This window comes from Strongylocentrotus purpuratus, unplaced genomic scaffold, assembly GCF_000002235.5.
Source record: "Strongylocentrotus purpuratus isolate Spur 01 unplaced genomic scaffold, Spur_5.0 spur5_scaffold_2, whole genome shotgun sequence".
Classification (NCBI taxonomy): domain Eukaryota; kingdom Metazoa; phylum Echinodermata; class Echinoidea; order Camarodonta; family Strongylocentrotidae; genus Strongylocentrotus; species Strongylocentrotus purpuratus.
Genome location: NW_022145605.1, coordinates 27,506,104 through 27,519,614, shown reverse-complemented (window position 1 = coordinate 27,519,614; position 13,511 = coordinate 27,506,104). Strand labels below are relative to the sequence as shown.

Here is a 13,511-nt window from a genome sequence, read left to right as displayed (position 1 = left end):
GTTGTTGTTTGATAGCAAGCCAAAGTCTTTAAAACATTGGTTGGTTGCTGTTTGATATAGCAAACCAAAGTCTTAACCTCTCTTTTACGTGAGCTTTTTTTAAGAAAGAAATTGAGTGCAAACCAAATCATGCCCAACGCACCAATATTATATCACATATATATAGACCCCAGCAACACAGATACAAGTCTACTGGAGTTGAGACTATTGCAGGCCCAACATCAACAAACAAACAACAACAACTCGCCCTCGATGTGCTCAGTCCAACCCGGTCTTACTTCCTCGGTGCCGCTAATCATGGACACGGTGGGCAATGTCAAAGGCAAGTTTCCAACATCGGCGACGCAAACTCGTCGACACTCACTCAAATTCCTGTTTTATTTGTTTTATTTTCCTTTGATCGTATTTCTTCGTCCACCCTCGTTTCGGGCAGGAGGGAGGCAAATGATCACTGGTTCACATTTTCTTTTCTTATTTTTTTAATTTGGACACCTGTCGTTTTTGATCTTCTCGTTTTCAATCAGTTGCTCTTATTCATCTTCCCGCTTCTTTTATGATTTTCCTAGTTTAAGTTTTTTGATTTGAGCAATTCAATTACAATTTAGCGTTTTGATTTTCTTGTGGTTGGTAAGGTCTTTTGAAAGTTGAGAAAAATGACTGCATAAATGTTGTGAATATGGCACATTTCAATGGAATTAAAAACTAACTTTAGATAGTTAGGATAAAGTATAAAATAAAGGCTTGTGTGGTAAAGGTAGATAGCTAGTAGTTGATATATATGATTTTTTTGTGTGTTCTTTTCAAGCATGAAATATAATAGCTTTGTATTCTCAAAAGATCTCTACTATGATTTGTCTAGCCAATGTGATCAGGTATTGTATTCTCGGTGGAGCAAGGTATATATATATATATTTGTTTCACCAGTTTCATCCTTTGCAGCGATCGCTGAAGATATATTGAAGATTTGTGAATTAATTTATCTTTTAAATTTCTTTCAGCTTGTTATCATCATCTCAGCCACTGTGTATTTTTTTTTCTAATTTTTTTCTCTTCTCTGATTATTATATTTGATTAATTTTTGCAATACATTTTACAAGCCCTCTAATCATATCTTTTAATATCTTTTAATCCTTATTTCGATCCAGCAAATTGTCTGTAGTACTTGTGGAGTCTTTACAAAAAGTATCACCTTTTTTTAAAAATTGGCATCGTTTTGATGTGTATCTTGGTCTCTAATTTTGACATGACTTCTAAAGTGATGAAATCACTGTCAGATATATTAACTTATGATTTGAGGAATTTGGGCCAACTCCTACACAGTACACGGATAAGTTATTTCCAGCTTGTCTTTAAATTTATTTATGCTACCTATTAAACTTTGTGTTCTTTTGTTTTATCATCATTCACAGGATACGCGGCTCCTAATTTCACGATAGGGCCACTTGGGCGGGGTTACACATACGCCCCCTTTCCCCCTTTCTTTTCAGGTAAGTGTAGTCAGGTTGTATGTTTTTCTTCTCATTTTTTGCATAGCTTATTCAACCAATAGGGAGTGTATGGCCGTGCATTATATCTACCAGGCAGAACAACGTTTCATACGTTTTTTTTTTTTCATGGAGTGTCGTTTGATCGACCATGATTTTGCAAAGATTGTGTGAAGTTTTTTTTTTGACGTGAGGAAAGTTTCCTTGATCTTGCTTGCATACTGGGACACTCAAGAAGATCTCACTAAAGTCTTGTTGACACATGAGGGGGTAAACCACAAAGAAAGAACAATGGAAAAATAAAATGTCATAAACAATAATACCTTTGTTGCATTGGCATTTTGTCTAACACCCACTTGGTGTTCAAAACGTAAATTGTTTCATTCATCTGCAGCAGGTTTTTTTTAGAGGCATTTGTTCATGCCATGCCTGAACAAAACTTAAACTTGCAGAAGAAGGACAAAGAAGTTAAAAAAAGGTTTACCAAATCAAGTGTGAACAAGGCCTTTAGCTTTGGCTTACATGCCTCTAAGATGTAGAATGGGTGTGGACTATGATATGAAACGTTGTTTGAAGCATTGATGTAGTTGTAGTGACCCCAACCCTCATCCCAGCTTAGTGCCATTATGAGTATGTTTCTAGATTATAACAGCCCTTCTATAGCATGCAGTCGTGGTTGTAGTGAGTTGAAACATTGACCAATTCTTTTACATTGATCTCAAAACATAGCAACAAAGATTTAAGTGGCAAAATATTTTATTCTGACTTTTTCCATCCATTTAAGAAGAATTCTTTTTGCATGATGGAAAATAATGACTTTCCTTTCCAAGATGATATTGAACTTTAACTATTATTATCATCTAGGATCCATTCTGATAGTGCATATATTCATGCTACCCACAATTATGATGAGATAACCTTTTCCAAAACAAAGTCAGAAGAAAAAAAATCTTTAAAAGCCTTATATCTTAATATCACACATCCCTTTATTCACCGATATAATTGACTAATCCATACAGTTCGTGACTCCCTTTCTTGTGAATACATCTCTCTAAATAAAGAGTGCTCTTTCTAACATTTATTAACTTCATGCTCTGTTGTCATATCGTCTGCTTAGTGCAAGAAAGGCATTTACCCTATAAAAGACGTGTGATTCAGTGCCTTTCTGACTCTCCACTTATGTTATTAACTGTGACATGACTGGCATGCCCTCTTCTTTCTTTAATACTTTCCAAAAATCTACCTCTTTCCCATCATCCTGTGACTGAAGTGACTTACTGCCTTCATTCATGAAACTTGTCTTCCTTGGCATATACCCTCCGAAAGAGCTTCAGTTCATTGATAAAATTGTTGTGAATTGTAGATTAAATTGTAGTTTAATTGATTATATATATGAGAATATATTTAAAGATGTTGTTTAGGGATTCGATCTGTTTCGTAAAGAAATGTAGTAGCTACTATGAGAAGGTACTATGGAATTGAAGTAGTGTTTTAATGTAGGAAATAGGCATCATTACCACCCATCTGTTATTGGATAACCATGGTAACGCATTGATTCAGAGAGAAATAGTTTAGATTCGTCTCTTTCTGGTCTTTGTCATTTGTCATCCTTGATTATTCAATTGATTAAAAGCTAGCAGTACAGATATTTCAATTTGTTGAATTGATTTTGGAACGTATATCATAGAGATGACTTGCCTGACATTGCACCATATTACTTAACTCTCCTTTACCTTTGTACCCATTAAGGCTTGAGATGAATTTACAGCTTAGCTCATGACTTTGTCAGCGGGATTTATTCCTCTACCATAAATTTTGGCAAACATGTATGTCTAAACTCTGTCAATCATTTAAGGCAGCTGTAAATGTATTCCAGTTGCTCAATTGTCTGGAGGATAAACTTATATTTTAAAACATTTTCAATATGTTTGTCTTGGAGAAGCGGCAAGACTGTTGCGACTTCCAGTTGTGGTCCGGCATAGTCTTAAGTGCGACATCTCCTAGCTATTTCTTTGTCTCTTCTACACCTCCTCCCCATCAGCAAATGGACCGGCAGCTTGCGGCATGAGAGAAGGAAACAATCTTTTTAAAATTTGTTACATTGGCTATTTTGCTTTGAATGACCTGGCTCCTGTTAACTCTTTGAGGAGGATGTTGAAAGCAGTGTTTTTTCTTTCTTTTCATTTGCGGCGTATGTGATGGTGCACCTTGGTCATGATACTTTACCTCTATGCCTTTAACACTGCAATGAGACACTTAATTGGAACACCCAGGCAAGGTTTATTCATTGGACTGGTTGCTGTGATGAGGTTTCCATGGCAATAATTGCCTGAAAACTATTCTCTCTGAGATTTGGACTGCCTTATATAAATATAAAAGACATGTGGCTGTGATGGTATAATATGGATTGCATTTTTTGTTGTGCTTTTTTCTTCTTCTTTTAGTGAGATTTTGATGCAATATTTTTAGGGGGTTTTTCTGGAGTTTTTTTCTTACCAAACTTGGGATGAAATAGGTCTGGTTATTCTCACAAAATTGTGTATGCTAAGAAATGTACATTTTATTCTTCCTTTTGATTTTAAAACCACTTTCTTATTCTTTTGAGGATTCAGCGACATTTTGTTTAAAAAGCAGACCTTAATATTAATTAAAATTATACTAACTCATGGTATTATTGAAAGCCAGTTATAAAATTAAAGCATGTTCATATGATTTATAACACTATTTCATCAGAATCTTAATGATGCTATGGTATCCCCAAAGCATGTATTTTTATCTAATTTCTCTGTTATTATCATGTCACATTTTTACATTTAAAGAGATTATTGTGAATATTATCTGAATTCCTTTTCTTCAAATGTCTACATGATTCCCTTATTTTTGTGAAAATAGAATATGTTCATGTATAAACATCTTCTCCCAAAATTTTCTTTCAAACCATGGGAATACCAGTAGTTTTGTCTAAGAAACTCAAAAGTATAGGACTACGTATGTATATTTACTTGTAGTCAAGATATAGTGATGGTAATCTTTAAACAAGTCATTTAAGGGTTATATATGCATTGATTGATTAAAATAGAAATTGAGGGTAGAGGCTGTAGTGTACAATATTATTAGAAATCAAGTTAATTGTCCGTGTTTTTTAGTTAGAGGCAAGTTGTTAACCCAGTTGATCCCGCTGTAAAATCCTTTCAAAACTTATGGTACATCCAATCTTAGGTGATGAAGATAGCATTCAAATTGTACTTCTTATGTAAGATATGAACGAGAATCATATTTAATTGGTGAAACTATGTAAACTATGTAAACAAATATTTCCTATTTGAGAGTTGGATGATTATAACACAAAATATATGGGTATGACTGTGTCTACATCCCATTTTAGAGGTGGATAAGAGTGGTCACACAAAAGTAGATATGTGGGTCTGTATGAGAGGTTTAAATAAGAGTGACACAAAATCAAATGGGTGGGACTTCATGAAAATCTAACGGAGTGCTCCCGTGCCTCCCCCCTAGCTTACCAGCAGCCTCCCTTCGCCATGTGTGGAAGCGGCGGCGGGATGGGGCGTGGTTCAGGGAACAGAGGTCGACCCCCTCGAGGCACCTCTATGGGCATGCCGTCGCATCCTCACTCAGGTAATCAAACAAAAAAAAAGACACCAGCAACTCCAAATATTGTCATCCGCTTAATTCCTATTAATCCCAATTCCTGGATGGTTTCCTCTTGTAGGGTGTGGTCGGTGCATACATGTAGATGGCTGCTCTTTACATATTTTTTATTTATTATTATTTTCTATTTTGTGCTTGCGGCAGAATCCCTATCTCCCCTTAAAGTTAAACTGACTATGTGCAAAATGGTACACTGGTGGGCCATATAGATGCATTTTATTATTTGAAATAATGCAAAAACAGGCATATACTCGGAACATGCTCATATGTAACAGGAGGTGCCCCCTGATTAAAAAAAAAACAGCTCAATATATTTTTGGGATTACTTTGAAGGTGGTTTTGGTGGAGGTTGCTGCTGAGGCACTATATTCTGCTTAGATTCCATTTCTAAAATGTATTCATCAGACTTTACTTTACCGACTGAGAAACAGATGTTGCAAAAGCAAATAACCGCTCTCCTCCTCACTTTTTAAAAAGGAAATAGGCATTAGCCATCATATATAACAAAGTTTTTAACACATGGGACTATGCAGATGTGTATTTATCCAAGTCAATATGTACATGTAGTGATGGATGTATGCAGTTTGTATTTGCTGTGCTTGATTTTCCCCAGGTGCTCCTTTGTCAATATACTCCATATTTTCCACTTTGGGTGTGTTTTTAATCTCACTTGCATGAGGTTTGCTGTTCAGTCGGTCTGTTGGTTGGTTGGTTGGTTGGTTGTGTTCTCCATATTTAATATATACGACGTGCACATGACTGGTCCGTTTTTCTGCTACAGTCCCATCTTATTCACACCTGTGTTGGTTGGTTGGTTAGTCCCTTGGTGCAAAGTCTTGAAAAGCGCCAGTTGTTGTGTAGTGGCTTAAAAGCAGTCTTTAAAATCAGTCTTTGCAAAGTTCCAAAGATCCCTTGTGGCAATATGTAGAAGTATATCTGATACAGTGGCTTCAATGCCTGATAGATGGTGCAGCTTATTTTTTTTTTTTAGATACCAATGAAAATCTGATGAAGTCATGAGTTTTGAGCGAAGTAAGCTTTCGAGGAAGGACTTTTTCATTTAACTTCCCCTGCTATTGAACAGCAGTAACTATCCTCACGCTTTTCTTTTGAAAATGTATTAGTTTGATTTGTATTTGGTGGCTAGAAACATAACAGAACTTCAATTTTAAAAAAAGAGGATATGTTGTTGTGCAAAGCTGTACAAATTTATTTGAATGGAGAAAGGAAAGAGAGAGATAGAGAATAGAGAGGGGGTAGGGAGAGAGAGAGGGGTGGGAGAGAGAGGGGATGGAGTATGAGAGAGATGGAGATCACAAGTGAATGGGGTAGAGAGATGGAGACAGGGAGCTCAGACTGAGCTCAATATATGAAGTTGAAAGGTGGGGGCTAGAATAAGAAGGGAGATCATTTTGTTTTCTGCAGTAGTATGAAATTTAATATACTTATGTCATGCTGTGTGTATGTGCACATTATTTATTAAGATATGTACTAATCTTTCCATCCAAATAACGCTAACCTAAACCTTTGCAATCAAGCTCCCCATATGCATGCTTCATCTTAGTTCCCCCTCCCCTTCTCTCTCTACCTATTTCTATTACTTTATCTCGTTCAGGCCTGCTCCTAATCATTATCCATAAAGGTACAAGTCTTTGGAAATAACCAATAACAAAAAATCCCATAAAAGCATTTACTAGCTCTTGATACTGAAGTTTTTTTTTGTGGAAAGTATGTGGTTGACAATGGAATTGACCAAAGGAATATAATACCTAATTTCTCCAAAATAATTGTTTAACCAAAGATATTTCCAAATTATGAGGCTGTGCTCTTCAGTTGTACTGTTAACCTAGTAATAGTGACTTTGTAAAAGTTTCCATTCTTATAATACTTCCTGTAATGCTTTATAGTTTCTATATGAGATAGCTAGTATATTACTATGTTAGCAAATTTTGTGAGTGTGATTTTTAGAGGATTGCCTTTCTAGAGAGAGATTTGGAGTAGACCTGAGCTGGATTTTGCATAACAAAACGTAACCATTTACTAACTTCCCCTGCCCCTCCCCTCCCTACCTCATGCCTTTTCTCAATAATCCAAGGCACATACTTTTAAGAGTGGGTGGGGCTAGGACATAATTCACATGTGCTGAAGACAAACTTATGTAATAGTTAGGAATAGTTTAATGTAATGTTACATCCTAAGATTGTATAGTCACTATGGACCCAGGCCCGTGTCCCCTATGCTACGACGGACTTTTGCCGACCAGGGCTGTAGAAGAAATACACCGAGGGTATATGATCACCTATCCCTTGTGTGTTACCCCCTCTATCAGGGATTCCGACATACGCCCCAGGTATAATGATGCCGGCGGCTGGGGTCCCTCCCACGCCCGACCGTCGAGGCCAGACGCCGATTACCTACTCGTACCCTGATTATGGGTCTGCCGGCCCCGCGGGTCGCTCAGCCCCGCCTCCTCCTCCTCGCAACGAGCCTAGTTCCATGTCACACCAGCCTGAATATGGGAGGGACTTTCACCAGCCTCCTGGTAGGTCGATCTATTTAAACAAAATTGAGATTTCTGCACTTTTTTAAATCTTTAATAGAAGGAAGAAAAAATGTTAGCTGTATAGGATGGCTAAGATAAGGTTGTTAGCTCTACAGGGTGGCCAAAAAAATAATTGTTAAATCTACAGGGTGGTCAAAGAAATAATTGTTAGCTCTACAGGGTGACTAAAGAAATAATTGTTAGCTGTATAGGGTGGTTAAGAAATAATTGTTAGCTCTACAGGGTGGCTAAAGAAATAATCACAAACTGTACTGGGTGGCCAAAGGAAACACATAATACCTTGAACTGGTAGAAGAAAATTGGATTTAATCAGCCTGGTGTATATTGACTAGTGGAGCTTGTTAATTAGATAATTGTGTAATTTAATTAAATTTAAAAGCACTTGAAATGTTAAAGGTCACTGCATATTTACATTGGATTGACTTCTAGTGGGTTCAACTAGCTATCATGAAATAGCACTGTATGTTACTGTACTTTCACAGAGATGATTTTGTCTGGTGAAGAAGGGGAAAATCAAGTTTAAAAAATAAAAGAGTTCATATGAAATATTTGTAGTGGAAGTTGTAATGGACAAAATTTACTTGATCAGCACTGGCGATAATGTAAAGCACACAAACACATTCATACACCCCTTTCCTGAAGCTAAGTCCCAAAGTTATGATTCGCACATATTTCTTTGAAATGCACCTTCCACCGAGTCCCCATAGATTCTTCTCTCTTCTTCCTCTCTCCAAGTCAAGTCAAATCATGTAGAATAGATAGCATACATAAATACACATATAGCGGCATGTTCCATTGAACGTAGAATGATTATATAACTCCTTCACCCATTCCCCAACATCGAGGGTTCGAAGCTTGCTGTGTGTGCTCCGTAGATAGTTACCCGTAGTTTCATAAACAAAATAACCTTAACCTTGTATAAATCCATGGTAGAATTAGCTTTAGAATTGTCAAAAAGGTATATCACATATCAATGTATTATATTCACCTTCCCTTGTGTATAGAATAGAATAGAAGATATACAGTAGTTATAGAATACCTCATTTATTCCATTTGTGCTTGTTGTTTCTACCCAAGAGCTTGTAGAATGCTTTGTAGTATTAACGATATATATCTTTAATATATGTTTGGAATATGATGATATGTTGCATCATGCCAATTGCATTTTGGTGTGGGCGTTACTTTATGCACTGATGTAGGACATTTCTAATTTGATATTTTACCCCCTCTTTTGTTCTGTTGTTGCTGATATTCTCCATCCACCTCTGTTTTCATCCTCGCCGTCACCGTCCTCGCCATCGTCCTTGCCATCGTCGTTATCGTCGACCACCACAGTCATGCCGAATAGCTACCAGCAACAGAGCTATGCACCGTCACCCTCACCCGTTAATAACCGTTACAACACAACCAACAGTCCGGGACCTATGGACATCTATGGCGGCTCCCAAGACCAGGGAATGGGAGGTAACTACGTTCCCGCTGCCAGCCCTCAACCGACCCATGCGTTCGGCATAGGTTCCCAACCGGTAAGTTGAATATACCCTCCTTTATCAGGGAGCATTAGTTAAGCGAGGGACAGGGAAAAAATACACGGGGGCTCAGGGTGAAGTAGCCCCCGAAATGCCCAAAAGAGCTCCCGAAAGTCATGAAGAACCCCAAAAAATTTGCATAGAGTTCAATGCAAAACAAATTAAAGAGTGTTATTTTCATGTCAGCAAGCATGAAAGGTAGCCCCCCAAAAATTTGAAATATTTTTTCCCTACCGAGGGAGGGAGTTCTTCTTTCCAGTTTTCTGGAGTGATCCCATTTCTTTTAAAGGTTATACACAGTGTTGGTCAATGGCATGGATTGTCGGGGTGCAAACTAGATGTAGATGACCTAAGACCAATTTGATAATCAGTGTTCTTACCTTAAAAGCCCTAAACCCTGTAGGGGGCAAGAAACATTAGGACTCTCTGTTCTGCTGGAGAAATCTATTTTCCTCTATTTTTATCTCTGTGAGATATGAAGGAAACAACAGGTAAGTCCAGTTAAAAACAGTTCTAGTCATGTGTTTCTGAGAAATAACAAAGGAAGGGAATCTATCTTGTCCCACCGTGACCTTAACCACCACTGTGCATTTTTCTTCAATCTCTAGTCTTTCTACTTTGATCTACCCTTTAGAATAACATAATGAATATCTGTCCACACTTTCAATGGACAAAAGAAAACCGATCCAGAAAATGATTCTTGAGTAAATATTTCCACTGAAGTATAGATTTTGTAGCCTTAGAACACAACGGCATCTTTCACTCTGCATATTCCATTTCTATCTACCAAACAGAATAGAAAAAAGACTTCAAAAGATAACAAAATCCTCTTATAGATGCTAAATAAAATCAATTTGCTTCAAACATTCCAAATCATGGTTGTCCAACATTTGAGTAAAGAAATTTGTGCCGACAAACTATTGCAAAGAAACTGAAATATATGGAATAGTTCCTCACAGGAGTGTTTTGGTACTATCATTACTGCGTCATACCATATATCTTTGCTTGCTTCTATGGGTATAGTTTGATCATAAGCAGGGTATTTCATGCTCTTCTGCCCTTTCTCGTCTTCTTCTTCTACGTTTTTTTGTTCTGTACTTTATCTCTGTTATTGTTATTTGTCTTCAAACCAAACCAGGCCTACCTGTATATAAATCCAGGATCAGTCAAAAAAAAATCCAACACACGACAACCCTTTAGATCATTTTAGAATATAGAAAGAACCCTTTGTCCTTCCCTAGTGACCACGGGCCAGTTTCTTGAAATCATCAAATGAAAACCATCACGGACATCCTCTAGAAACGTGTGTTAATCCTAAAACACATGATTGTATAGATTGTCCAAGGAGTCTGACTTACGACGGTTTTGAGAAACAGCCTCCAGGTTTCACAAGATTTGCACACGGCACTCTCCTTTTGACAAAAACCTCTGTGTTTACTTAAATTGGTACAAGTTCTTTGGATAAAACATGTTTAAGCGTGAAATACCTTGAATAGAAAATATTTCCATTCACTGTTTTCATATTCAGCTTGATTTAAGAACTGAATCTTTTAAATTGTTGGATCATATCGAAAGTGTCAATAGTGGAAAGGTTTTTTTTCCTGGGGGGATAACAAATTGAAAATAAGTGCAATGTGCTTGTGAAATTCATGACATTACGGAATCTGAATATTAATGGGTGAGATACGTCTCCATATTACCCGTTACATGTACAGTATACATGTATATTCCTTTTTCTATAGCTTTGATTCTGTACATACATTTACTTTCAAATTCATTTATTTTATCTCTTTTATTTGGATGTATTACTCGTGGCTGTATTCATTTGCTGCAAAAGAAGGTAACGTCCTTCTGAATGAACTTCAAGTCTTTATTTTGAAATGGTGCTTGTAAATAGCTATGTGCATCAAGTAGTATTCAGCTTGTTACAAATATTCATATCCCAAAATATCTTTTTTTTTCCCACTCCAATCATTCCACTGTCTGCACTTAGCTGTGACCATTTCAAATGATAAATAAATCCCATGTTCCGTATTCCTTGTTCCAATTCCATCACCCGTAGATTGTTAGCTCAGTTGTATAGCACTCCAACCCTCTTCACTGTCTAAGTCGTACACCCCCCCCCCCCCCCCTACACTTCACCAATGACTATATAGAACTTATAGAGTTGAGTTGTATACTAACCACCTGGTTCACATTTTGTTTTTATTTTATGGATTTTTGAAATTCAAATTGGTGTTTATATTTTTGCTTTAAGAAGGGATTAAATTTGTTGTTAACACAATGAAATGCATTTTGGTATATATGTAGGACTAGTCATTTCCCCTTCACCTACCCCCTCATTATACATGCACAAGCCTTCAGAAAATCTCCCCAAAGAAACTCCCCCATCACACCCCTTCCCCAAGTGGAATCACCCCCTCTACTGGTAGTAGATAGACAAGCTTTGTCGTCAATCTTTGTGTTCTTTTATTATTCCATTTGAGTGTTGTTGACTTTCAAGTGTTTTTTCCCCACGTTTGTGTGAAGTGTCTTTTTTCTGAGGGTTTTGTCATTTAGTGGTGATTTTGTGAATTTGGGCATGAGCAGTTATGAAGAGTAGAATTTAGGATATTCTCCATTCATTAACGAAAATAATTTTTTGAATTTTCTCAACTATTGTGCAAATCAGCTTGTCCTCAAAATAATGACACAGATATGTCATAACTCTTATAAGAACCTATAAGCAAAAGGAATTAATTACACATTGCAGCAAAACAGTGCCAATATCGTTAAGGAAATTTTATGAATTTGCCAATTTAATGCTCAAACTTTGATGTATTTTTTTCGTGAACCCCATCCTGAATTCAAAAAATGATGAAATGCTGCAATCAAATTTATTATGCCTGCTTATGTACATTAAATAATTCCTACAATTTTTTTTTCAACCTAAGGCATACCAAACCTGCAAAATTGGCACCTTTGTGTATGATGATGTTAAACTTAATGATGCGCAAGAACCCATTACACAAGGCTTTTTTTATATATCCTCATTCCACCCCTACACTGTGTGTTTGTTTTCATTTCTTTACAAGGAATGTTTTGAGAAGTTGTGCATTACTCTAATCGTAAGCACATGCAGATATCTTGAATTTGAAATTTGCAAATGTTACTCCCATGTTAGTAATCATTACAAATTTCCCCTATCAAAATCATTCTTCATGAAGAAATAGTTAGGGTTGTATTCGTGGAATAGTTGGGGGGGGGGCATAGTTTAGATACTGGATAATGTTGTTACATCGCTCAAGCACTACAAAATTGTGGTGTTTTGTACCTGTAAGAAACAAGATATTCAACTAGTGATTTAGATTTGAAAGATTCCAGTGACTGAGCTTGTATTTGGAAATTCATTATATTAATAACCTCTTTAAAATGGCATCAATGATTAAACCTGTTTCTCTTTCCTTCATCCATTCCCCACTCTCTCTCTCTCTCTTTCTCTCATCTGCTTCTCTTTATACCTTTGCAATTGCTTGCTATTTATTCTTCCACTCTTTATTACTTTATCTTTCTTATTTCCATTGTCCTTTGCTATGCAACTTCTTCCTCCATCTCCCTCCCTCTCTCTCTCTCTCTCTCTCTCTCTCTCTTTCTCTCTCTCTCTCTCCTTTTCTTTCTCTCTTCCCTCCCCTACCATCTCTCATTTCTCTCTCTCTCTCTCTTTCCTCCTCTGCTTTTTTGCATACCCCTTCACATCGGTTTCTGCCCTCCTGGTTCCACCACCCTCTCCCCTGCCTTGCCCCGCCCGCCCTGCCCCGCCCTGCTCTTCCTACGCGGTGTATTTTGCTGGTGCAGAGTTTGATGCAGAGTTATCACCACAATGGTTACATTCACTGAGAGGGCCCTTCAACTGAAAAACTCACAAACGGCTCCAAGGTATACCACTAACACTTCTTCTTCATCATCGCCCTCTCCCTCTTTAAAAAAAATACCAGATAATCTCTTTCTATGCAATCATGTAATAACACCCACATTATGTTTTATGTACACCTTTTTCTCACCACAACTCTTAATGTCATCCCGGCTTAAAGACGTTCATGCGTGGCTATATAGTTGTTCGTGAAGTAGGCAACTTGGCGAACACTGAGCCAAAGGGTATTACGCTCCTGTACGGATGTACGCATCAAGGGACGCTAGTACGCGCGAGAGCGTTTTACCTGTTGGCTCAGTGTGCTGCCCTCTATATACCCACGCATAAGCTACTTTAATAGTTCCCTGCCCCAACAT

The 13,511-nt window shown here is 37.3% G+C and overlaps 1 protein-coding gene across 6 annotated transcripts in view; it reads left to right on the top strand.

Moving 5' to 3' along the window:
* The window catches only part of LOC763497 (RNA-binding protein Musashi homolog Rbp6), a 50,097-nt gene that overhangs the window by 28,624 nt on the left and 7,962 nt on the right, over positions 1 to 13,511 (top strand). The window contains exons 4-10 of one of the 6 annotated variants that reach the window (XM_030992125.1): positions 167 to 322; positions 1,410 to 1,487; positions 5,001 to 5,120; positions 7,483 to 7,695; positions 9,052 to 9,242; positions 11,083 to 11,085; positions 13,080 to 13,160. In XM_030992125.1, coding sequence (XP_030847985.1) covers positions 167 to 322; positions 1,410 to 1,487; positions 5,001 to 5,120; positions 7,483 to 7,695; positions 9,052 to 9,242; positions 11,083 to 11,085; positions 13,080 to 13,121 — 803 coding nt within the window. In that variant the 3' untranslated portion in view covers positions 13,122 to 13,160. The remainder of the gene's footprint in view (positions 1 to 166; positions 323 to 1,409; positions 1,488 to 5,000; positions 5,121 to 7,482; positions 7,696 to 9,051; positions 9,243 to 11,082; positions 11,086 to 13,079; positions 13,161 to 13,511) is intronic. The other 5 variants (XM_030992126.1, XM_030992124.1, XM_030992128.1 and 2 more) reach the window with 5 other exon arrangements.